We start from the raw sequence: 27011 nt of genomic DNA, 5'->3' as shown, positions 1-27011 counted from the left end.
CTTATTGTGAGTATATACTTTTGTTAAATCCTAAAACTTCCCTGGACCTGAGAATATAGAAAAAAGTAACAACTGAAGGAAGGCCCTAACTAGGAAATGAAACACATACATAAGTTAATTTAACAATATTGTATCAGGCAAGCACCATCAATAATATGAACTAAAGGATGCCTGTTTAAAGCCAGATTAATGATGTAAGTCAGTTTTGGGCAAACTATAGTCCATAGGCCAAATCTGGCCTACCACCTGTTTTTGTATGGTCCACCAGCTAAAAATGTTTTTTTTTCTTTGTTTGTTTGTTTGTTTATTTATTTTTGCCACAGAGTCTCGCTCTGTTACCCAGGGTGGAGTGCAGTACCCTTGGCTCACCGTAACCTCCACCTCCTGGGTTCAAGCAATTCGCCTGTCTCAGCCTCCCCAGTAGCTGGGACTACAGTCGCACGCCACCACGCCTGACTAATTTTTGTATTTTTAGTAGAGATGGGGTTTCACCATATTGGTCAGGCTGGTCTAGAACTCCTGACCTCAGGTGATCCACCCGCCTCGGCCTCCCAATGTGCTGGGATTACAGGTGTGAGCCACTGCACCCAGCCTAAAAATGTTTTTTACATTTTTAAAGGGTTGAAGAAAAATTAAAACAAGACAAATACTTCGTGACTCTTAAAAACTACATGAAATTTTAATTTCATGTCCATAATTTTATTGAAACATAGCCATGCTCATTCATTTATATATCATCTAAATATGATAGCCATATTTGTTTTGTTTATGGGAAACTTCCTTGAACTAGTTTGAATATCATGAGTGCTTGTCAAATGAAGAATTTGAATCATAGTCAACAAACTTGCTTGTAAAATTATTCATTAGATTTTTGTTTATAAGTCTTATTGTGAGTATACACTTTTGTTAAATCCTAAAACTTCCCTGGACCTGAGAATATAGAAAAAAGTAACAACTGAAGGAAGGCCCTAACTAGGAAACGAAGCCATAGCATGGCTACCTTCATGCTATAATGGCAGAGTTGAGTCTTTGGGGCCTATACTAAGGCAGTAGGTATTGGATAAACAGGAGAGGCCAAACTCAGGCAAAGTTGTATTGACAGGGTTTGGTAATTGATTAGAAGCTGGGTGAGGGCTAAGAGAGAAACTGAGAACAACTTCCAGAAATCTAGTTTAAGTGAATGTATAATTGTGGGTATTACCTAAGAAGAATTCACAGAGAACAGAATATGTAGGGGAAGATAATGAGTTCAATTTGACCCTTCTAAGTTTGAGATGCATGAGACACCAAGGATTCATTTTAGTTTCTCAGTGTACCTCTTAAAATGGGATGCTTAGATCTGAATATAACATTCCAGTTACCATGGTCCTAGGACACAGTGAGCATTCAATATTTGATGAATGCTTGTTGACTGAGTGAAGAATAAGAGAATCATTCCTGTCCTTACTTAGAAAAGGAACTTTTAATTCTGCCTAACATTGCATTAACTTACTCTGATGATTTCATCTTGAATTTATGAGCAACTAAAAACCTGCCTCCCACCCCGAGTACATTACTGAACAATTTCTCTCCAATCCTGAATTTTTGCATCTGGCTTTTAAAAGTCTAGGACAAAGCTGGGTATGGTTGCTCACACCTGTAACCCCAGCACTTTGGAAGGATTGCTTGAGCCCAGGAGTTCAAGACCAGCCTGGGCAACATAGTGAGACCCTGACTCTACAAAAAATAAAAAATTAGCTGGATGTGGTGGTACACACCTGTAGTCCTAGCTACTCAGGAGGCTGAGGCAGGAGGATTGTTTGAGCCCAGGAGGTCGAAGCTGCAGTGAGCCATGGTCACGCCACAGCAATCCAGCCTGGGCAATAGACGTGATCCTGTCTTTAAAAAAAAAGTCAAGGCCTGGTGCGGTGGCTCACACCTCTAATCCCAGAACTTTGGGAGGCTGAGGTGGGCGGATCACAAGGTCAGGAGTTTGAGATCAGCCTGGCTAACATGGTGAAACACCATCTCTACTAAAAATACAAAAATTAGCTAGGTGTGGTGGCGGGTGCCTGTAATCCCAGCTACTCCAGAGGCTGAGGCAGAAGAATCGCTTGAACCAGGGAGGCAGAGGTTGCAGTGAGCTGAGATCGTGCCACTGCATTCCAGTCTGGGCGACAGAGCAAGACTCTGTCTCAAAAAAAGTCTAAGACAGGACTTCAGTATTTGCCTAAGCCTATCAGGACTGAGATTTCTTTGTGTCTTGATTTGTAATCAAATATATTAACTTATTTATTGTATGGTGCTTCTCTTCTCTTCTTCTCTTCTTTTGAAACAAAGTCTTTCTCTTCTCTTCTTTTGAAACAAAGTCTTTCTCTGTCTCTCAGGCTGGAGCGCAGTGGAGCAGTCTTGGCACACTGCAACTTCCACCTCCTGGGTTCAAGTAATCCTCCCTCTTCAGCTTCCCAAGTAGCCGGGTCTACAGGTGTGTGCCACCATGCCTGGCTAACTTTTGTATTTTTAGTAGAGGTGGGGTTTCACCATGTTGGCCAGGCTGGTCTCGAACTTCTGACCTCAAGTGATCTGCCTGTGTCAGCCTCCCAAAGTGCTGGGAATACAGGCATGAGCCACTGCGCCTGGCCCAGTTTTCTTTTTTAAAAGAAATAAAACTTACCAATAAAGTCAGAATGTTTGTTAGAATCTTTCATTCCTGTTAACTCCAGAAGTAACCACTATTATGAATTTGGATTGTATCCTTCCAGAGCACAATTTTACTATACTTTTACAATATGTGTGGTTTTCCATCAACAATATATAGTATTTTTATATGCTTTTACATTTTTATATAAATCTTATACTGTAGTTGTCTTCTTGCACTCAATATTTTTGAATTCATTTTGTAGATGTAATCAATTATATGCATATACCAAATTTTATTTATTAATTTCCTTATTGATGGATTAAGTTGCTTTAAAATATTTTGCTATTAGAATCAATGCTGTAATGAACAGCTTTATTCACATCTCCTTGAGTATACATCAAGATACATCAAGATTATACCTAGGATGTTGCTGAGTGCAGTGTTTCACACCTGTAATTCTAGCACTTTGGGAGGCTGAGGCAGGTGAATTGCCTAAGCTCAGGAGTTGGAGACCAGCCTGGGCAACATGGCAAAACCCATCTCTACAAAAAATAAAAAATTAGCTAGGCATGGTAGCATGTGCCTGTAGTCCGAGCTACTCAGGAGGCTGAGGTGGGAGGATCACCAGAGCCTGGAAAGCAGAGGCTACAGTGAGCCAAGAGTGCACCACTGCACTCTGGCCTGGGAAACGGAGCGAGACACTGTCTCAAAAAAAAAAAAAAAAAAAATTATACCTAGGATGGTAATTCCTGGGTCACAGGAAATAGGTAAGTTCCCATGGCTTTAATGTGAACCCTTTGTACTTTGTTCCTAATGTTTCATCTCTAACCTGACCCCTTTATACAGATCCAATCCCAGATTTCCTGCTGTCTACACATATATTATTTATATCTCAGCCAGGCGTGGTGGCTCACACCTGGAATCCCAGAACTTTGGGAAGCCAAGGCAAGCAGATCACTTGAGGTCAGGTGTTTGAGACCAGCCTGGCCAACATGGTGAAACCCCGTCTCTACTAAAAATACAAGAATTTGCCAGGCTGTGGTGGCAGACGCCTGTAGACCCAGCTACTCGGGAGGCTGAGGCATGAGAATCGCTTGAACCTGGGAGGCAGAGGTTGCAGTGAGCCAAGATTGTGCCACTGCACTCCAGCCTGGGTGACAGAGCGAAACTTCATCTAAAAAAAAAAAAAAAAAATTATTTACGTCTCTTTCTGAATATGTGGACAGCACTTGTTCTCTTTGTCAAAGGTACTGGAGCTTTTTAAACAATTATCTTTCTTTTAGTGGTTCCATCATTCTTTAGAACTTCCCAGCTCAGCAACATCTCTGCTGTTTCCCCTTGAGGTGAATTAGCCATTCAGGGCGTGGAGTTCTCCCTCTGTAGGGTCCCCCTCCTCCCCCTGACCTCCCATCTCCCCACTTGGGCCTCCAGTCTCTCTGCTGGATTCTTGTAATTCCCTCCTAACTGAACTTCCTGTTTCTTGTCACTCTGGTCCAGTCTTTTTTATAAGGGAAATGGCCAAATTAACCTTCCTCACGGAGTTCTGGCCACATCAGGCTCCTGCTTCAGAGGCTGCAAGGGCCTTGCAGTGCCCGTAGTGCCCAAGCCCTTCCACTGCCAGCCATATCCCTCTCCGAGCCTATTCTGCCACCTCTTCCTGCAGCTGCCTGAGCTACCCAGTGAACCTTCCATTCTTTGGTCCGTCCAGCACTCGGCACTCATGTTATCACTTCTCTTCAGGGCCTTTAAAACCGAAGCTCACTAATTTCTTTGTTTGGTCATTTGTTTGTGTTTTTGTTGTTGTTGTTGTTGTTATTTTTATTTTTTTGAGATGGAGTCTCGCTCTGTTGCCCAGGCTGGAGATCATTGTGTAATGATCAAATCGGGTAATTAGCATATCTATCACTTCAAAATGTATAATTTCTTTCTTGTAGGAACATACAAAATCCTCTCTTCTATTTTGAGATGTACAGTATCTTTGTTGACTATAGCCACCATACTGTATGATAGGGCACTAGAACTTATTCTAATGTAACTTTGTACCTGTTGACCCCATCCCTGCCACCCCCTACCCGCCCAAGTATCCGGTACCCGCTACTCATCCTTCCTTCCTTTCCCTTCCTTCTCTTCCTTCCTTTCCCTTCCTTCCCTTCCTTCCTTTTCCTTCCTTTCCCTTCCTTCCCTTCCCTTCCTTTCCCTTCCTTCCTCTCCCTTCCTTCCCTTCCCTTTCTTCCCTTCCTTTCCTTTCCTTCCTTTACCTTCCTTCCCTCCCTCCCTCCCTCCTTCCCTTCTTCCCTCCCTCCTTCCTTCCTTCCTTCTTTCCCCAGGCTGGAGTGTGACTGCTCCCTGTAATCTCGAACTCCTGGACTCAAGCAGTCCTCCCACCTCATCCTCCCAAGAAGCTGTACTATAGGCATATGCCAGCATGCCCAGCTATTTTTTAAAAAGCTTTTTGTAAAGACAGAGTCTTGCTGTATTACCCAGGCTGATCTTAGGTTCCTAGCCTCAGCTGGGCATGGTGGCTCACACTTGTAATCCCAGCACTTTGGGAGGCCGAGGCGGGCAGATCGCCTGAGGTCGGGAGTTCTAGACCAGCCTGGCCAGCATGGTGAAACCCTGTCTCTACTAAAAATTCAAAAATTAGCTGGGCCTGGTGGCGGGTGCCTGTAATCCCAGCTACTCGGAAGCTGAGGCGGGACAATCGCTTGAACCCAGGAGACGGAGGTTGCAGTGAGCCGAGATTGCGCCACTGCACTCCAGCCTGGGCAACAGAGTGAGACTCCACCTCAAAAAACAAAAAAACAAAACAAAACAAAACAAAATCCTAGCCTTAAGTGATCCTGCCACCTCAGCCTCCTGAAGCAACAGGTGTAAGCTACCATGCCTGGCCACATTCAGTGCTTCTATGAGATTAAGTTTTTTTTATTTTGTATATGAGTGAGAACATTTGAATACTTTTGGATAGATACCATGTGAAAACTATTGAGGCTACATGGGAAGTGTGTGTGAGTGGATTTTGTTTTGTTTTCTTTGGCATTTCTTAAAATTGTCCATTTCTGTTGTGGTTGGGCTCTACTCTCACATACTATTTGATTGATATAGGTTGCTGCTCCTGCTCCATGGGAAATGGTGAATTACACTGCCCATCAATAGAGCCGATAGCAAACACAAGCACCAGTGAGCCTGTGATTCCTTCGTTTGAGAAAAGTAAGTGCCTCTGGACTATGAGGATGGGATTAAGGGACAGAAGATTCCTTATTCTTTTTTTTTTTTTTTTTTTTTTTTTTGAGACGGAGTCTTGCTCTGTCACAGGCTGGAGTGCAGTGGCGCTATCTTGGCTCACTGCAAGCTGTGCCTCCCAGGTTCACGCCATTCTCCTGCCTCAGCCTCCTGAGTAGCTGGGACTACAGGCGCCCACCACCATGCCCAGCTAATTTTTTGTATTTTTAGTAGAGACGGAGTTTCACTGTGTTAGCCAGGATGGTCTTGATCTCCTGACCTCGTGATCTGCCTGCCTCGGCCTCCCAAAGTGCTGGGATTACAGGCGTGAGCTACCACACCCGGCCAGAAGATTCCTTATTCTTATCCCTCAAAAGAACTCTACATAGAATATCTATAGAAGTTACAAACATCAAGAATATAGATCCTCAATTAAGAGCAAAGAAGTGCTAATAGGGAATAATTGTGCATAGACAGAATACTCACTTTAAAAAATAAAGTTCTCACAAAGTGATAATAGGTAGTGTCATACACACATTTTCCAATAAATTTAACCCAAGTGACAAATCCAGGAAGTTTGCCCTAAAGGGCATTTTGGTGGGAGGTGGAGAGAGGGAAGCTTTTTTCTTGTTGTAGAAACAGACTTTTCCCCCATTCTCATCCCCTAGGACCAGGACTAATTAATTAGTTCTTAATTATATTTTGAATCTTTATGCTTTAAATATGGCCATTCTTATAAAATAAGGAACAAACACCTTTAAAAGTAATAACCTCTTGGCCAGGCAAGGTGGCTCACACCTGTAATCCCAGCACTTTGGGAGGCCGAGGTGGGTGGATCACAAGGTCAGGAGTTAAAGACCAGCCTGGCCAACATGGTGAAACCCCGTCTCTACTGAAAATACAAAAATTAGTTGGGTGTGGTGGTGGGCACCTGTAATCCCAGCTACTTGGGAGGCTGAGGCAGGAGAATTGCTCGAACACAGGAGGCAGAGGTTGCAGTGAGCCAAGATCATGCCACTGCACTGCAACCTAGGTGACAGCAAGACTCCCTCTAGGGGAAAAAAAAAAAAAGTAATAACCTTTTGACTAAGAGGCTGAATTACATTTGTGGCCTAAATTTCAAATTATTCAAAACAACCGAACATACTTATGTGGAATTGCAGTGCATTTTTCATTGATTATACTTATTTATAATCAAACTAAAAAGGGAAACCCCCAAAAATGCTCTTTTTGATAAGGCCTATGTCAACTGTATTATTGCTAAAGGCATTATGTTTTTATATAAGAAATGTAAGGATTATAGAAAACAATGTATGCAAATCACTTAGCACAGTATGTGGTATACATAGTAAATGGTCATTAAAATATGTAGTAGCAGTAGTAATTATTGTTATTCAGATGGGATTTATATTTGGCTATCTGCTGGCAAGGAATGAACCTTAAATAATAATAGAATTCACATTTCCATAAAAAGTAGTGAAAACATATCAGATATGAAACATTCATTGACTTTTTTTTCTTTTACAAGAAACTCTTTCTGGCAGTTACACTGTCTTTGTTTTATCTGTCTGCTTTCTTTCTAAAATCGTTTCTTTACATCAGAATTCCCAAGGTTTTCCTCCTTATTGTTATCTCCCTACACAATATACCTAGTAGTAAAATCCATTAACAAATTCAACATGTAATCTGATTTGGCAAATTTCTTTTTCCCTCCCCAAATCTCCTTAGGCTTTGCTTATCTGTCATTTTCTTCATTAATAATGTTGATTCTCGGCTGAGCGTGGTGGCTCACTCCTGTAATCCCACCACTTTGGGAGGCAAAGTCAAGAGGATCGTGCTTGAGCCCAGGAGTTCAAGACCAGCCTGGGCAACATAGCCAGACCTTATCTCTACAAAGAATCAAAAAAATTAGCTGAATGCAGTGGCTCATGCCTGTAATCCCAGCTACCCAGGAGGCTGAGGTGGGAGGATCGCTTGAGCCCAGGAGGTTGCAGCTGCAATAGGCCATGATCATGTCTGAGCAACAGAGCAAGACCCTGTCTCAAAAATAAACAAACAAAAAGTTGATCGTTGAAAATTCTCTTAAATTGTAGGGGCTTGGATTTTCTGATCATATTTTATAAAAATTATATAGAATGAGAGCCATTATATAGGGACTTCATCTAATCATACAATTTAGTGTCATCCCTAAGCCTAAAATAAAGCCTGAAGGAAATTAAACCATGGGCAAATTAGAATTTTTAGAGTTGACAATATAATTTATTCTCTACCCCTTGGCATAGTACAAAGGCAAAAATAAGTATCACATTTAGATTGTTGAATGGCAACAATGTATGAAAAAGCAAATGAAAGATAGAAGATTTATTTTTATCCATTTTTGTAATATCTGTAGAAATTTTTTTTTTTTTTTTTTTGAGATGGAGTCTCGCTCTGTCATCCAGGCTAGAGTGCAGTGGCGCAATCTTGGCTCACTGCAACCTCTGCCTCCCGGGTTCAAGCAATTCTCCTGCCTCAGGCTCCCAAGTAGCTGGGATTACAGGCACCTGCCACCACACCCAGCTAATTTTTTTTTGTATTTTTAGTAGAGACGGGGTTTCACCATGTTGGCCAGGCTGGTCTCAAACTCCTGACCTCAAGTGATCCTCCCACCTCGGCCTCCCAAAGTGCTGGGATTACAGGCGTCAGCTGCCGTGCCTGGCTTGTACACAATATTTTAAAACCAGATTTATTATATATAGGTATACTTCCAGGATTTTTCCACACATATATACAAATAATTTTTATTCAAATAGGATCATACTACAGAGACAGTTTGGCAACCTACTTTCTTTATACTTAGCAACATTATGAACCTTCCCCCATGCCATCAGCAATTGTGCTAGACCATGTTTAATGGGTATACATGGCCTTTTCTAAAATGTGGTTTTAGGAAATACAAATTTTTTCTTTTAGCTTGAGGGCAAGAGCTATAGAATTGTGGTTTTTAATCACTGACTTGTATAAGACTATATGTTGGACTAGACATCTATTTTGTAAAAAAAATGTTTTTCTTTGCTTTTGCTCCCATATATAGAATGGAGCTAAGGTAGAAAAACAAAGGCTTCCTGTGAAAAGTCCCTCACCTCTATTTTTGGCCAGAAAAGAGTCATGCCTGTGACTTGTGTTTGTATCCATATGTGAACAAAACATGGCATATAATACTTTTATGGTTCCTCAAAGGTGTTTCCTAAGGCAAAGTTTTTTTCAACTTTTACTTTAGATTCAGTGGGTACGTGTGCAGTTTTGCTACCTGGGTATATTGTGTGATGCTGAGGTTTGGGGTACAAACAAATGATCCCATCACCCAGGTATTAAGCATAGTACCCAGTAGTTTTTTAGCCCTTGCCCTCTCCCTCCCTTCCACCTCTCGTAGTCCCCAGTTTCCATCATTACCATCTTTATGTCCATGAGTATCTGATGTTTAGTTCCCACTTATAAGTGAGCACATGCAGCACTTGGTTTTCTGTTTCTGTGTTAATTCACTTAGGATTATGGCCTCCAGATGCATCTGTGTTGCTGCAAAGGACATTATTTCATTCTTTTTTTTTTTTTTTTTTTCAAGACAGGATCTGGTTCTGCCACCCAGGCTGGAGTGCGCAGCTCACTGCAACTGTTGCCTTCTAGGCTCAAGCCATCATCCCACCTCAGCCTACCAAGTAGCCAGGACTACGGACGTGTGCAACCATGCCTGGCTAATTTTTGTTTTGTTTTGTTTTTGAGATGGAGTCTCGCTCTGTCGTCCAGGCTGGAGTGCAGTGGCACGATCTTGGCTCACTGCAACCTCCGCCTCCCAGGTTCAAGCAATTCTCCTGTCTCAGCCTCCCGAGTAGCTGGGACTACAGGCACCTGCCACCATGCCCGGCTAATTTTTATATTTTTAGTAGAGACGGGATTTCACCATATTGGTCAGGCTGGTGTCAAACTCCTGACCTCAGGTGATCTGCCCACCTCAGCCTCCCAAAGTGCTGGGATTACAGGCGTGAGCCACCGCATCTGGACTTGTTTAGTTTTTTAGAGACAGGGTTTCGCCATGTTGCCCAGGCTGGTCTCGAACTCCTGAGCTCAAGCGATCTGCCCGCCTTGTCCTCCCAAAGTTCTGGGACTACAGGCATGAGCCACTGTGCCTGGCCTATTTCATTCTTTTTATGGCTACATAGTATTCCATGGTATATATGTAGCACATTTTCTTTATCCAGTCCACCATCGATGGGCACCTAGTTTGATTCCATGCTTTGCTGTTGTGAGTAGTGCTGTGATGAACATGCAAGTGCATGAGTCTTTTGGTAGAACCATTTTTTTTCTTTTGGATATGCACCCAGTAATGGGATTGCTGGGTCATATGGTAGTCCTGTTCTAAGTTCTTTGGGAAATCTCCAGGCTGCTTTCCACAGTGACTGAACTAATTTACATTCCCACCAATGGTATAAAGCATTCCCTTTTCTCTGCAGCCTCACCAGCATCTGTTGTTTATTGATTTTTTAATAATAGCCCTTCTGACTGATGCAAGACGGTATCTCATTGTGGTTTTGATTTCTCTGATGATTAGTGATGTGCAGCATTTTTTCATGTTTGTTGGCCGCTTGTATGTCTTCTTTGAGAAGTGTCTGTTCATGTCTTTTGCGCATTTTTTAATGGAGTTATTTGTGTTTTGTTCAATTGTTTAAGTTCCTTATAGATTCTGGATATTAGGCCTTGTTAGATGCATAGTGTGCGAATATTTTCTCCCATTCTGTAGGTTGTCTATTTACTCTGTTCATAGTTTCTTCTGCTATGCAGAAGCTCTTTAGTTTAATTAGGTCCCACTTGTCAATTTTTGGTTTTGTTTTTGTTTTTACCTTAAAACTTCCCAGTAAAGTGTTTTTGTTACAATTGCTTTTGAGGACTGAGTCATAAATTCTTCCCAAAGGTCGATGTCCAGAATGGTGTTTCCTAGGTTTTCTTCTAGGATTCTTATAGTTTGAGGCATTGCTTTTTTTTGAGACACAGTCTTGCTCTGTTGCCCATGCTGGAGTGCCATGGCACGATGTTGGCTCACTGTAACCTCTGCCTCCCGGGTTCAAGCAATTCCCTTGCCTCAGCCTCCCAAATAGCTGGGATTACAGGCGGCCGCCACCATGCCTGGCTAATTTTTGTATTTTTAGTAGAGACAGGGTTTCACCATGTTGGCCAGGCTGGTCTTGAACTCCTGACCTCAAGTGATCCGCCCATCTCAGCCTCCCAAATTGCTAGGATTACAGGCGTGAGCCACCGTGCCTGGCTGAGACATTACATTTAAATCTTAGTCCATCTTGAGTTAATTTTTGTATATGGTGAAAGGCAGGGGTTAAGGCAAATTGTAAACTCTTTAATGAGAGGTTAAGAGATAATAGTAATTTGTTTTACAGTTAGCCAAAATAGGGTATTCATGACTAATATGTAGATTTATCAGTGATAAAAGTTGAGTTATTAATTCGGCCTTTAAAATTATATGTATATAATTTTAATATATACAATATAAAAATAAAAATATATATTATATACTTTTTCAACCCTTGTCCCCCTTCCTCCCTCCTCACCTCTAGTAGTCCCCAGTTTCTATTGTTTCCATCTTTATGTCCATGAGTATCTGATATTTAGCTCCCACTTATAAGTAAGCACATGCAGTACTTGGTTTTCTGTTCCTGTGTTAATTCACTTAGGATATATATAATATCTAATATATATATTATATTTAATATATAATTTATATGTGTAAATTATAAATATAATTAAATATAAAATTTTTATTTATATATGCTTATATACTAATTTGTAATTTATATAATATGCACAAATTACATATATAATTATATATAAATTTATATGATTATAATATATACTTATATATAATATACATTTATAACATAATATATATAATTTTTATATAATTATATATGTAATGTGTATATATTATTTATATAACTAATATATAAAATAAATAAAAATTATATATAATTTATACTTAATTATATTAATTATATAAAAATTATATATAATTTTTAATTTTTTTTAAATTTTTTTTGAGACAGAGTCTTACTCTGTGGTGCAGTCTTGGCTCACCACAACCTCTTCCTCCTGGGTTCAAGCGATTCTCCTGCCTCAGCCTTCCAAGTAGCTGGGATTACAGGTGCCCGCCACCACACCCAGTTAATTTTTGTATTTTTAGTAGGGATGAGGTTTCACCGTTGGCCAGGCTGGTCTTGAACTCCTAATCTCAAGTAATCTGCCTGCCTCGGCGTCCCAAAGTGCTGGGATTACAGTCATGAGCCACCGCACCCAGGCAAATTATGTATAATTTTTAAAGACCAAATTATATAACTTATGTTAGATAATTATATATATAACATTGTTGAATAGTATAAAAGGGAACTATTGTATTCTACTTATGTTTTTTGAGATAAAAACATTTCAGCTAGAATTCTTCTAAAGCAACATGAAGGAGCTTTCTTCCAATTTCATCTAAAATAATATACTGATTCTTAGCTGAATGTGCTTTTCTGTTGTTTCTCTTAGGAAGTCATTACAAATTTAAAATGCATTTAGATAAAAAGCTCTGATTACAAATTGTTGTGCTTACTCTTTTATAGACAATCATTGTGTGAGTCGCTGTAACTCCCAGAGCTGCATATTAGCCCAGGAAGAAGAACAGTATCTACAGAGTGGAGACCAGCAACTGACCCGACATGTGTTGCTGTGTTTACTTCTCATCATTGGCCTGTTCGCTGTAATGGTTTTTTCTGGTTTTGTTTTGGGGCCATTTCTTTAAATTTTTGGCTAAGGTTTTATTCAGGCATCCGGGAAAAACTTAGTTGCTGCTTTCCAGAAGTGTGGTAGCTAGGTCACCTGAATTTGGATCTTGAGCTAAATATTTGCGGGTGTGAGGGGAAGAGATGAATCATTCACATTACTCTGAGGCCTGAGTGCTCCAATAGCTTATTCTGCTTAGAATCATTTATTCATTCTATGCTCTGAACCTAGAATTTGGTAAAAGCAGCTTTTTTTTTTTTTTTTTTTTTTTTTGAGACAGAGTCTAACTCTGTTGCCCAGGCTGGAGTGAAGTGGCATGATCTCAGCTCACTGCAACCTCCGCCTCCCGGGTTCAAGCGATTCTCCTGCTTCAGCCTCCTGAGTAGTTGGGATTACAGGCGCGTGCCACCATGCCTGGCTAATTTTTGTATTTGTAGTAGAGACGGGGTTTCATCATGTTGGTCAGGCTGGTCTTGAACCCCTGACCTCAGGTGATCCACCCTCCTTGGCCTCCCAAAGTGCTGGAATTACAGGCGTGAGCCACCGCGCCAGGCCCAAAAGCAGCTATTTCAATAATGTACACAGGGCCACTTATTCCTAACATACCTGACTGACCAAAGTGGATAAATGCCTACATTAATGTCTCAGAACATGAAATCTCAGTGTCCACCAGAAAAAAAAAAAGAAAACCAAAAAACCTCTCAGAACATATTCCTCAGATAAACTTTAAAAAATAATTTTCAATTATCAAAATAACATAACTACTTCATATAATAGACCCTTACAAAATAGAGAAAATTAAAATACAGTATTTTATTTTTAGACTACATGCATTTCTTTGATTACTAAATGTCCTATTTGTGAATTATCAGTTCTTATTATATAATTCTTTGAGATGGTTCAAGTGTAACTCGTCCAGAGGTAGGAGATGGACCAGATAACCTATGAAGGAACGCTTTGCACACTGGGATGCTCGTGAGATAGTGTGATATCAGCCAATACCACTTTAAGTACCATTTAAGAACAAAAATCAAAAAATAAGAAACGCTGCCAAGAATTGCTTAGTGATGTAATTGTTTTCATTGTGTAGAACTAAATTTAAAATCAGGCCTGTCTTAGGCTAGTTGGCAATCTTGATACATTATGTAAGCTTCTGTATTATGGCTCATGTCTTCTTGCTTCAAATCTGATCAGAATAGATAACTGTTTGAATGACATCTGTCAGGAGGAGAGGTTGAAACTTTCTTATTGAAAAGATAAAGCCTCTATATTCTCTCAGTGTTTTTCCGTCTAGTCTTTTTCCCTGTAATTATTAGGTAGGTAAGTTATTGTACTATGCTGTGGATGGAGAGGAATTATCAGCTTGCTTGATTTTAAAATACTCTTTTCTCCTTTCTTTACAGAATCTTTCCAGTTGTTTATGGTGGCTATTCAACCAAGAGCCTGGAAGACTTTATGTTGAGTTACAGTTTTTCTGTGCCGTGTTTAACTTTGGTCAGGTATTTATTTATGGAGAACTTTGAGGGGTTTTTGTCTTCCTGGATAGGTTGATTGGTAGGGGGTCGGGGGAAGTGGGGAGTGGATTAGGATATTGTTTTCTTTCACATAAAAAGGATTTAGTTTGTTTGCCAGCTGCTGGTATGCATGGCAGCTGACAGCTGCTGCTTGTCTTCTAGTAGAGACGAATTATTATATTGGTTAAAGTCATCAGAATGTACGCTGAGTGCTTCCACCAGAAAAATGCCAGGTAGTAACTTTGGTGTGATCTTAATAAGTCACATTGGGACCGGGCTCATTGGCTCACACCTGTAACCCCAGCACTTTGGGAGGCCAAGGTGGGCAGGTCACTTGAGGCCAGGAGTTCAAAACCAGCCTAGCCAACATGGTGAAACCCCATCTCTACAAAAAATACAAAAAAATTAGCCAGACATGGTAGTCCATGCCTATAATCCAAGCTACTGCAGAGGCTGAGGCACAAGAATCACTTGAACCCAGGAGGTGGAGGTTGCAGCGAGCTGAGACTGTGCTACTGCACTCCAGCCTGGGTGACAGAGTGAGATGAGACTGTCTCAAAAAAAAAAAAAAAAAAAGGTCGCTTTGGGAAAATAACTTAATTTCCCTGAACTTTTAATTTAGCTCCTTAAATTTTTTTTTTTTGAGACGGAGTTTCGCTCTTGTTGCCCAGGCTGGAGTGCAATGGCGTGATCTCAGCTCACTGCAACCTCTGCCTCTCAGGTTCAAGCAATTCTCCTGTCTCAGCCTCCTGAGTAGCTGGGATTACAGGCATGCACCACTACGCCCGGCTAATTTTGTATTTTTAGTAGAGACGGGGTTTCTCCAGTTGCTCAGGCTAGTCTCCAACTCCCAACCTCAGGTGATCCACCCACCTCAGCCTCCCAAAGTGCTGGGATTACAGGCATGAGCCACCACACCCGGCCATCTCCTTAAATTAGTGGACATCATTTCATTTACATTTTGATGTTTCTTGAACAATAGATACTTAAATCTTAAAAAGAAAAATCATGTGGTATATAAATAAATTTTGGATAGGGATAGCAGTTACCATTCCTTGATAGTCTACTATGTGCCAACCATCGTTAAGCATTTTACATTCATTATCTCATTTAAACATCATGACAACACCTGCAAAGTAGTATTATCACCCCCAGTTTATAAATTAGGAAACTAAAATTCCATAAACAAGTAATATGATAGGTGCTATTGTCTATGTTTATGTCACTATTAAAATGGATACTTAAGGATAAATTACATCTTACATATTGGGAAAATATTTTTTATGTGCAAATTCCAAATTTTGACCTTTAACTCCTTACTTTTTTTTTTTTTAATTGAGATGGAGTCTCATTCTGTCATCCAGGCTGGAGTGCATTGGCGTTAGCTCACTGCAACCTCCACCTCCTGGGTTCAGGTGGTTCTTCTACCTCAGCCTCCTGAGTAGCTGGGACTACAGGCACCTGCTACCATGCCCAGCTAATTTTTGTATTTTCAGTAGAGATGAGGTTTCACCATGTTGGCCAGGCTGGTCTTGAACTCCTGACCTCAAGTGATCCACCCGCCTTGGCCTCCCAAAGTGCTGGTATTAACAGGCATGGGCCACCGCACCCAGCCCTTACTTTTGCACTACAGAATATTAGTCCACAGACTGAGTATCAGGTCAAAAAACAAAAAAACCCACACATTTGAAATCACTGAGTTTGTCTATTAAATCTAAAATAATTTGCCATATGAATGAGTTAACATTTGTCAATAGATGTCGCTGTAAGTTTTTCCTAATATTAATTTCTTACAATATTTACAGTTTGTTTGGCCATTATGATGGGAGCAAAAATGGCTATGCCCACAGAGACAAATGACCTTAATCAGTTTATTACAGACAGACATGAGCATCCTACTTGATATCTCACTTTGTGATACTGTTTAAGATCTGATTTTGTATCTAAGAACTATAAAATACTGAGTTGAAAAATCATAGTCTGACTTAGCATTTTGCATTCAGAAAGCCCATTCTAAGCTGAGCTATCCAGAACTGGGACTGGGATGAGCTTCATTCCATAGGGCTGTGTCATCAACAGCAGCTAATGCCAGGAATGTTGCATTTAAAATGCTGCCCCACAACTTAAGGCCGAAGTGGTTCAATGGAGCAAGACAGACAGAAACCCCATTCCCATCCCATTTTCCTCTTGGGGAGGTGGTATGGTAAGCTCATTCCCTTCTGGCTGTTTATAGTATGGGGGATGAAGAAATTTGGGTCCTTCTGCATTCTCCATTCTACTTCCACCAACTTGCACTCAGATCCTTATCCCAGTGTGACACAAATGGCAGCTCCCAACTTCCTGTCTCTCAAAAAGAGTCTTAAATTGTCCTAACCTGTGGCTGATACCTGGTGCTAGGCGTTTGCCTTGACACTCACAAATCCTTGAACTCTTCCCCTAACCACTAGCCAGTTTCACTTTACATAAAGTCTGTTCAATTACTGCATTATTATTAGATACTGCAACACTTGTTAATTATATAATTTGTGAGGTTTCATGGAAAAATAATAAATACTTACGCACAGTGGGAAATATTTTCTTTTTATAAAGGGGAAACAAAGACATATATGCCCTTAAACGTTTTCATTTTACTATCATGTAAATGCAGCTGCTCAGCCCTGGTTTGTATCACCCATCACAATGAGTGGGATAGAATGATTGGGAAAAGGCAGCAAAGCATCATACCTGCCTTTGAAGGGCCTACTTTGTGTGTTCCACTTAAAATGTTGCTCTTGTCACTATAGATTTGTCTCCTCAAACACTAAATTTGGTGACTTCCTTAACTTCTCTGTTTTAAAATGTTATTGTTGAATTCTGAAAAAAATAACTTTGTTTTCTTCCCTAGGGATTTATTTCCTTTGGAATCTTTGGATTAGATAAACATTTAATCATCCTGCCTTTCAAAAGAAGGTAAATTAAGTTTTGAAATAAATCTGTATCCGTAAATGTGATGACAAAGCCATTATATTAAGATACTGATATGGGGCCATGCATGGTGGCTACTTGTAATCCCAGTACTTTGGGAGGCCAGGGTGGGCAGATTGCTTGAACTCAGGAGTTCGAGACCAGCCTGGGCAACATAGTGAAACCTAGTCTCTACAAAAAAAAAAAAATACAAAAATTAGCCAGGTGTGGTGGCATGCTTTTGTAGTCCCAGCTACTCAGGAGGTTGAGGCAGGAGGATGGCTTGAACCTGGGAGGCAGAGGTTGCAGTGAGCCAAGATTGTGCCACTGCACTCCAGCTTGGGCGACAGAGCAAGATCCTGTCACACACACACGCACGCACACACACACACACACACAAAGATACTGATGTTTTTCTATCGCAAGGACAGAAAACCAAACACAGCATGTTCTCACTCATAGGTGGCAACTGAACAATGAGAACACTTGGACACACAGTGGGGAACATCACACACCGGGGCCTGTCGTGGGGTAGGGTAAGGTGGGAGGGATAGCATTAGGAGATATACCTAATGTAAACGACGAGTTAATGGGTGCAGCACACCAACATGGCACATGTATACATATGTAACAAACCTGCATGTTTTTTACATGTACCCTAGAACTTAAAGTATAATAATAAAAATAAAAATAAAAATAAATTTTTAAAATATATACTTTTTTTATTTGATTGGTAAAATTAGCCCTGTGATGCCCCTATCCTAGGCTTTGTATGGTGAAACTTTTACTAGGACGTATTTTTAATGCCTAAATTATAAACCTAAGAAAATATATTTGAGTGTCCAAATGATGGTACATAAAATGCTTAATTTCAACACTTGAATGTCAAATAAAAATTTGCTATATTATGCTTTAAAAAAAGATACTGATGTTTTTAAATCTTTAGTAACTGCGAAGACACCACTAAATGCCACACAAAGGTTATAAACAACTGCAAAAAAAAAAAAATTGGAGGAACTATTATAAATCTGGCATTGTAATTTGCACTTTAACAAGAATTGATGGACATTGATTTCTATCTATGCTATTAACTATTACATAAAGTTAAATGAAACTTGAAAATGTCTTTGGAAATGGAAGTAGTAGGTGGTGTGACCCCATGGTCTATATTTGATTGTCTGTCTCCTTTGACAACACAATTTCTCTTTTTATCAAACTGACAGCTTACAGAAAACTCAAGTTTCTTTCTAAATTGTTGGTTTTTTTATCAGCTTAGTGAAGGGTTTCTTTGAATTAAGATCAGGGATTTCTTTATGAAAAATAACAAGTAGTAATACTCCAATGTGGGGGTAGGAGGAAGAAGCCGGGACAAATCTTTCTACTTCTTGTGTTTTCAAAGTCAAAATTTGTAGAAACTGGAAGTGCTAAAGAAATGTATCCCACCAGCGCTATGAAAAGTGCCCAGTAAATGCTAATGGTTCTTTCTTCTTCATCTTTATCATTATCATCAAGATGTAGTTGCTAGGTTCATAATCATTTCATGAAAGAAGAAAAGCATAATTGGAAAGTCATTGAACTTAGTTATCAGCTTCATTTGTTGACTGGGTAAAATAATCAATGATTCTAATGTGTAGGCTTGCTGAAACAAAACTGTTTCGTACTCCAGTTTTTGGAGTACGAGTTTTTGGTATTTGTCTCTGTGGTACTAAAATAGAAAAGTGATTAAACAAAATATTTGATCTCTAATTTATCTTTGCATTTCAAAACAGTAGAATGTAGAGTAAGGAACATTTATTAGTAGAACCTGAAATGGATCAAACATGTCTGGAGGGTTTATAAAATGATTAAGTCTTCCACCCCAGTATGCTTTGAATAGGAAATTGAATGTAGAATGTTTTTGCTTCTGAGACTAATGATGTCTGGAATGTAGAATGTTTTTGCTTCTGAGACTAACGATGTCTGGGTATTGTAGATGACAGCTTTGGTGATCGACAGCTTTGGAACAGCCATTTTGATGGGGTGATAAGGCAGGAAGAGTTCTCTCTCAGTGCTTTTCTTTCCTTAAAAATGGCCATAAATTTGATTTTCAGACTTGAATTCCTATGGAACAATAAAGAAACAGCAGAAAACAGGGATTCTCCTGTTTCAGAGGAAATAAAAATGACCTGTCAACAATTTATCCATTATCACCGTGACCTCTGTATCCGAAACATTGTCAAAGAAAGAAGGTAAGCAAAGTGCCAGTACAGGTTCTAGACAATTATATTTTAAATGATTAATTGATTAATTTTGGATTGTAATAGGCTAAATGAGGTGGTTGTGACTGATTACATGATTATTTTTACATATGCATGTAAAAGTTAAAGGAATTATGAGTGAGTTTATAGTTTCAGAAATGGCATATAAAAGAACCATATTACGTTGATTTTAATATTTTAAAAATGTCATATAACTTCTGATTGCCATATAAAATGTGAACACTTCAGTTTAGAGTGAACCAAAATGTCATAGAATTTTGACACTCATTTCAAGTTGGCCAGTAGTGTCTCTCACAAAACTTTGAGATACATTGGATTTAGAAGTGATGTTATATTCCCACCTCAGCATTTCTTGACAAATGTATTTGTCAAGAAAATGAAATGAAATTTCTGCCTCTTAATTTTGTTGCTTATGTTTCACTTCAAGTTCTAATCTTTAGTCTGTGACATAATATTTATTATAGTAATCCTTAAGGTATGAAGTATATAGCAGGTTCTCTTTTAATTTTGGATGAGGAAAAAAATTTTTTTATAAACGAAGTATACAGCAGGAAATTATGAACTTTGAATAAATACTATACTACCAGTATTTCTCTTTGTCATAAAAGAGAAAACAAAACAAAATATAAAGAACCAAATACTTTTATGTCTATAACTGAAAATATGAAATGTATGAAAATTCGTATGGAGGATAATTTATTTACATATATTATGCCACTGTATTTAACATATATATCATTATAATCAGAAGGTAGCCTGGTACGGAGAGTGGAAAAGGGGCTGCAGTGGGTGTGGACTAATACTAGAACTCAGCTCCTGAACTGCCGCTTGTTGGCTGTGTGACATTGGGCAAGTTCAATTCTCTAAATTTTAGTTTTCCTCTTCTTTAAAATATCGAATTCTTGGGATTGTTGAATTAGATGACAGAATGTCTGTGATAGGCATAGCCCACTTTCTGGCAATAGTAAACTATGAAGAAAAGTTAGTTTTTCACCCTTCTGAGCACAATTATTTCAAAGTGCCATCTATGAATAGTTTCGACAATTTAAAACTGCTTTTTAGGGCCGGGCGTGCTGGCTCACGCCTGTAATCCCAGCACTTTGGGAGGCCAAGGTGGGAGGGTCACCTGAGGTCAGGAGTTCAAGACCAGCCTGGCCAACATGGTGAAACCCTGTCTCTACTAAAAATACAAAACTAGCCGGGTGTGTTGGCGGGCGCCTGTAATTCAAGCTACTCAGGAGGCTGCAGCACAAGAATCGCTTGAACCCGGGAGGTGGAGGTTGCAATGAGCTGAGATCATGCCACTGCACTCTGGCCTGGGCAACAGAGCAAGACTCTGTCTCAAAAACAAACAAACAAAAACCCACAAAATAACCCTGCTTTTTAAAATTAAAAAAGAGAACTCCAGGTTAGCTCTTTGAGGCCCAGTGTGATTGCCAGCTCTTGGGAAGGAAGCATAGCTTTTGCAATTTGCAGGGCTGCCAGTCTGCCTCAGTCCCATTTGGCTGAATGGACACTGGCTGGGAGCGTGCCAGCCTGTTTCCTGCCCCTTTCCAGGCTCTACAGCCTGTACAGTGTCACATTCTCTGCCACTTTGTACAGCTCCATGGGCTGGTTTTTTTGTTTGTTTCTTTGAGACAGAGTCTTACTCCCATCGCCCAGGCTGGAGTGCAGTGGCGCAATCTCACTGCAGCCCCAATCTCCTGGGCTCAGCCTTCTGAGAAGCTGGAACTACAGGTGCGTGCCACCATACCCAGCTAATTTTTTGTATTTTTTTAGTAGAGATGGAGTTTTGCCATGTTGGCCAGGCTGGTCTCAAACTCCTGAGCTCAAGTGATCTGCCCACCTCGGCCTCCCAAAAAAAGTGCTGGGATTACAAGCGTGAGCCACCATACCCAGCCATGGGCTGTTATTATAGCTGCCTGATCACAGTCATCAGGAAATAAATACTCTGTTGGTGTCTGGAATAGAAGGTGTCAGGCTATAGGCCAGGCACGGTGGCTCACGCCTGTAATCCCAGCACTTTGGGAGGCTGAGGTGGGCAGATCACCTGAGGTCGGGAGTTCGAGACCAGCCTGACCAACATGGAGAAATCCCGTCTCTACTAAAAATACAAAATTAGCCAGGTGTGGTGGCGCATGCCTGTAATCGCATCTACTCGGGAGGCTGAGGCAAGAGAATCACTTGAACCCAGGAGACGGAGGTTGTGGGCTAAGCTGAGATCGTGCCATTGCACTCCAGCCTGGGCAACAAGAGTGAAACTTTGTCTCAAAAAAAAAAAAAAAAAAGGTGTTAGGCCATAAATAAAAAAATCAACAAGCAAAAAGGAGGCTAACACAGAGTATAATATCCAGGCTTTTGTCGAATGTGGTGTTTCTAGTTGCAAGGCATAAATTAAGATAACTTATCTCTAAATGAAATACTGATGTTAAAATAATGTAGTTTTATGTATTTGAGAAAACTTTTCATGAGTATTAACCTTTTTTTCTAATTCTTATATAAACTCTAATGAATATTCATTTATGGTGAAATGTTTTTAAATTTTTGTCACCTATTTCTCCTTTCACCTTGATCTTCATCCACCATTTCCCACGTCAAGCACTTTAGGTTTTGTAGCCTGAATGATGCTTGTGGACAGATTCATGTTGTCTATCTATAGTGTATTTGTGTGGAAATGTACAGCACTCGTGTAATTGGATTTTTTTCCCTGTATCTCTCTATCCTTTGTTTATTTGTACATACTTAAGACATCCCATATTTGCATCAGGAAGACAGATTTTTAAATATTCAAGAAGTAGATTCACAAAGCACATTTTAAAAGTCTTAGATTTGTAGCAAGTTAGATCTCACTTATTCTTTCCTTGCTTCCTAATGAAGCAAATTTCTGACAAACATATCAGTAGGATTGTCTTGCCTGCTGAGGGCAAGAAGAAAGGCTACTTGTGGGGCACTATGATGTATGTAGTGCATACGTATACATGATGTATATGGAGCTAAAAATAAAGTTTGATTTGAATAGTGAAAATAATCACTTCTTAAGAGCTCGTGAAAAATATTTAGTGTTCCTGACACAAATTACTTAGTATAACTAAAAGTATAAATTATAAAATATATCATATTCAGCTATTACAGGACAGATCTGATAACAGGCTACTATAAAAAGTATTTCTTTGTAAGTGCATTTACATTATCTATGACTTTTTTTGGTATTGTTTAAGCATTTCTGTTTTCACAAGCATTACTGGCATATTTTCTTTTTCTCCAGTGGGTCTTTCTAGGTCAGGAGAGTTAACAAACCCTTTCTATTCAGAACAGTTTCCTTCCTGCCATGCTTTTAACTACCATGCTGTCTTTCCTTGTTTCCTTCTGTTTTTTCTTGCTTGTCCTCTATCATGCAGTGCTGATACCAGATTTACAGAAAATATGGGTGAATCATTCCTTTGACACAGGTGTGGTGCAAAGACTTCTGCTGGAACTTTCTGTGGCTGTGACCTGGTGAACTGGCTAATTGAAGTCGGCCTTGCCTCCGACCGTGGTGAAGCTGTGATATATGGAGACAGGCTGGTACAAGGGGGAGTCATCCAACATATTACCAACGAGTATGAATTCCGGGATGAGTACTTGTTTTACAGATTTCTTCAAAAGAGTCCTGAACAGAGTCCTCCTGCTATTAATGCAAACACTCTCCAACAGGAAAGATATAAAGAAATTGAGCATTCATCCCCACCCTCACATTCCCCTAAGACCTAAATTATGCAGGGGAGAACCCTACATGGAATCATATTCTAGCCGCGTATTCATTAGTTTTTAGCTGGGTGACCTTGGGCAAGTTAACAGAGGCAACCTCTCTGAGCCTCAGTTGTCTCTTCTGTAAAATGTGAAAAGATGTGCTCCCACCACATGCTCAGGGTCTGTGATTTTACATGTATGTAAAACACATAGGAAGCTGACTTAGGAAAAAGAGAAAACCAAATTAAAGTTCTGATAATGAATATAATATAGTCATCCTTTAGTATCCAAGGGGATTGGTTCCAGGACTCCTGAAGATCCCAAAATCTGAGGATACTCAAGTCCCTTATATAAAATGGTGTAGGCCGGGCATGGTGGCTCACGCCTGTAATCCCAGTACTTTGGGAGGCCGAGTCAGGTGGATCACCTGAGGTCAGGAGTTCAAGACCAGCCTGGCCAACATGGCGAAACCCCGTCTCTACTATAAAATACAAAAAATTAGTTGGGTGTGGTGGCGGGTGCCTGTAATCCCAGCTACTCAGGAGGCTGAGGCAGGAGAATCGCTTGAATCTGGGAGGCAGAGGTTGCTGTGAGCCGAGATCGTGCCACTGCACTCCAGCCTGAGCAACAGAGCAAGACTCTATCTCAAAAATAAAATAAAATAAAATACAATACAATAAAACAAAATAATTAATAAAATGGTGTAGTATTTGCATATAACCTATGCACATTCTCCCATATAGTTTAATCATCTTTAGATACTTATAATGCCTAATACAATGTAAATGCTATGTAAATAGTTGTTGTTATACTGTATTGTTTAGGCAATAACAATAAGAAAAACAGTCTGTACATGTTCACTACAGATGCAACCATTGTAAGCCTGACTACATCTTTTTATCTGCAGTTGATTGAATCTATGGATGTGGAACCTGTGCATATGGAGGGTCAACTGTACTATAAATAATACAAATATGCCAACATTATATAATCATTGCTTTCTGCAACCGTTTACTATAATTTCAAAATTAATATCCTATTAACTGTTCCTATAAATTATCAAATTTGGCAAGTGTATTGCTAGCAGGAGATGGACCTTAAATTATGACTTTATATTTTTTGATAGCATCTCTTGAAAAAGAATTTTAATGATTCTAATAAGAGGTTCTTTTTCTTTTTTCCATTTCCTTGACAAATAGTACTCATTTAAAAACTAGAGGGCTAGGCTTAGTGGCTCACGCCTGTAATCTCAGCACTTTGGGAGGCTGAGGCGGGCAGATCGCTTGAGGTCAGGAATTCAAGACCAGCCTGGGCAACGTGGTGAAACCCAGTCTGTACTAAAAAAAAAAAAAAAAGAAAAGAAAAAGAAAAAAGAATACCCAGGTGTGGTAGTGCATGCCTGTAGTCCCAGCTACTTCGGAGACTGAGGTGGGAGTACCCCTTGAGCCTGGGAGGCGCAGGTTGCAGTGAACCAAGATCACATCACTGCACTTCAACCTGGGTGACAGAGCAAGACCCTGTCTCAAAAACAAAAAACAAGCAAAAAAAACCTATAGGCACTATTTTTTTTTAAAGTTTGTCTTTTCTTTTCTACCCAAATTACTAATCTATGCCATTAAGGAAAGGAATAAGAACCTCCATATGTATTATTATCTCCACAGTCCTTCTGCAGAAGTACAATCTGATCTTTAACTTTCATGCTACAAATAATAATTTGAGTAGATTAATTTGAATTTTATCAACAAAATTATTGCCATATGATGTATCATTTCTGTGTTTGAACAAAGCATCGTAATGCAGGATAACTTCTACTTTATTCCCTATAGTTAAAAAAAAAAAAACTATATAGTTCAAGCCAATATTTAAAAATTCTAAAGCTAGGCTGGGCATGGTGACTCATACCTGTAATCCCAGCACTTTGGGAGGCCGAGGCAGGTGAATTGCTTCAGCCCAGGAGTTCGAGACCAGCCTGGCCAACGTGGTGAAACCCCATCTCTACTAAAAAAAAAAAAAAAAAAAAAAAAAAATTAGCCAGGTGTGGTGGTGTGCACCTGTAATCCCAGCTACCCAGGAGGCTGAGGCAGGAGAATTGCTTGAAACCAGGAGGCAGAGGTTGCAGTGAGCTGAGATCGTGCCACTGCACTCCAGCCTGGGTGTCAGAGTGAGACTCTGTCTCAGAAAAAAAAAAAAAAAAAATTCTAAAGATTACATTTAGAATTTAGTCTTTTTAAAGTGTCCATGTATAAAAATATATAATTTTTAAAATTACTAAATGTTGCCTTTTCTCTTAGTCTATTATTTTAGCTACTAAAACAAAATATAAACTGGATAGCTTATAAACAACATAAACTTATTTCTCACAGTTTTGGAGGCTGTGAAGTCCAAGATTAAGGCACTAACAGATCTAGTGTCTGGTAAGGCAAATTTCTGGCTCATAGATGGTACCTTCTTGCTGTGTCCCCACATGGTAGATGGGAAGAACTGGTCTCATTGGCCCCTTATAAGGACATTAATTCCACTCAATAGGGCTCCACCCTCATGATCTAATAACCTCTCAAAGGCCCTACCTCCTAATACTAACACATTGAGGATGTGACTTCAATTTTACATTTCTACAGGCAGAGAAGGGGGGCTGTGTAAATTCTTCCCATCAGTACTTGAATGTTCATTTAACAAATAACTTATCGAGCATCTAGCATGTTCCAGACACAATCTGAACACTGAGCACACAACAGTGGGAACAAATATGATTCCTATCCTCATGGAGCTTCTATTCTCCTGTGAAAAACAGATGTTAAACATGATTGAGGATTAGGTTTCAACATAAGAATTCTAGGAGGACACAGACATTTAGACCATAGCATCTTCAGGTAAACTTTATCTTCAGTAAATTAAACAGATCTATTTAGATGACCTTTGAGCATCTTAATTATTAGATGTCAGTGCTAGTTTAACTTATTTTAAGCGTTTCAGATATTTATTTAATTATACTTTAAGTGTCTCATGTAAAAAAGTTATTTATAAAATAATTTATAGGGTTAGAGTCATTGCCCTTTTAATGCAACAAATAAACAGTTTTTTAAAAACCTGCATGGGGGCCAGGCGCGGTGGTTCATACCTGCAATCCCAGCACTTTGGGAGGTCGAGGCTGGCAGATCACGAGGTCAGGAGATCGAGACCATCCTGATTAACGCGGTGAAATCCCATCTCTACTAAAAATACAAAAAATTAGCCAGACGTGGTGGTGGGCACCTATAGTCCCAGCTACTTGGGAGGCTGAGGCAGGAGAATGGCATGAACCCGGAAGGCGGAGCTTGCAGTGAGCCAAGATCGCACCACTGCACTCCAGCCTGGGCAACAGAGTAAGACTCCATCGCAAAAAAAAAAAACAAAACAAAACCTGCATGGAAGCCTAGTATATTTCTTAATAACAAATAAATTATACTTTAGTGTACTATTAACCTATACCAATTTTAAGTTGTGATTAGGGAATGGGGATGTTTTTAAGCTGAATTGTCTTGCTGCGGAACTTTCCTTTTTTAATAAGACCATATTATGACTCTGAATGCTCAGGGGTAAGTCTAAGGCCTCATTGCTGTTACCAGGAGATTTTTCTAGTTACAGTAATAAAGATGTTAATTCACATGCATGCAGACAACTGAAACTCAAGTGGAGAATTTGTTTGTGACCAAGTCATACTACTTCTGTTATTTGCATGAATGGAATCTGCAATATCTTTTTCCATGGGAGACCCTAAAAGAAAACCCTGGATCAGAATGATCTGCAGTTTCAGATAATAAAGGCTTTTAAGAGACATTTTTAGAATTAAAAATATGCTAATTTTATTAAATGAAAATATTTGTAACTGTTAACTTTCTCACTGACAAAGCAAGTTTCTCAATAAAATACCTATTTTAACTTGCA

At 39.6% G+C, this 27011-nt stretch overlaps 1 protein-coding gene across 3 annotated transcripts in view; it reads left to right on the top strand.

The window, feature by feature from the left end:
• Positions 1-27011, top strand: part of GPR155 (G protein-coupled receptor 155) — a 54387-nt gene extending 27376 nt beyond the window's left edge. For 2 of the 3 annotated variants that reach the window (XM_016950062.4, XM_016950063.4), the window contains 6 exons: positions 5723-5827; positions 12484-12620; positions 14047-14142; positions 17042-17106; positions 19191-19328; positions 22808-27011. In XM_016950062.4, the coding sequence (XP_016805551.1) occupies positions 5723-5827; positions 12484-12620; positions 14047-14142; positions 17042-17106; positions 19191-19328; positions 22808-23108 (842 nt within the window). In that variant the 3' untranslated portion in view covers positions 23109-27011. Of the gene's footprint in view, positions 1-5722; positions 5828-12483; positions 12621-14046; positions 14143-17041; positions 17107-19190; positions 19329-22756 lie in introns of all 3 variants that reach the window. The other variant, XM_016950065.3, reaches the window with a different exon arrangement.

The sequence above is a fragment of the Pan troglodytes genome, chromosome 13 (genome assembly GCF_028858775.2).
Source record: "Pan troglodytes isolate AG18354 chromosome 13, NHGRI_mPanTro3-v2.0_pri, whole genome shotgun sequence".
NCBI lineage: Eukaryota > Metazoa > Chordata > Mammalia > Primates > Hominidae > Pan > Pan troglodytes.
Note: the sequence above shows the minus strand (reverse complement) of the source record. Positions and strands in the feature narration are given on the sequence as shown.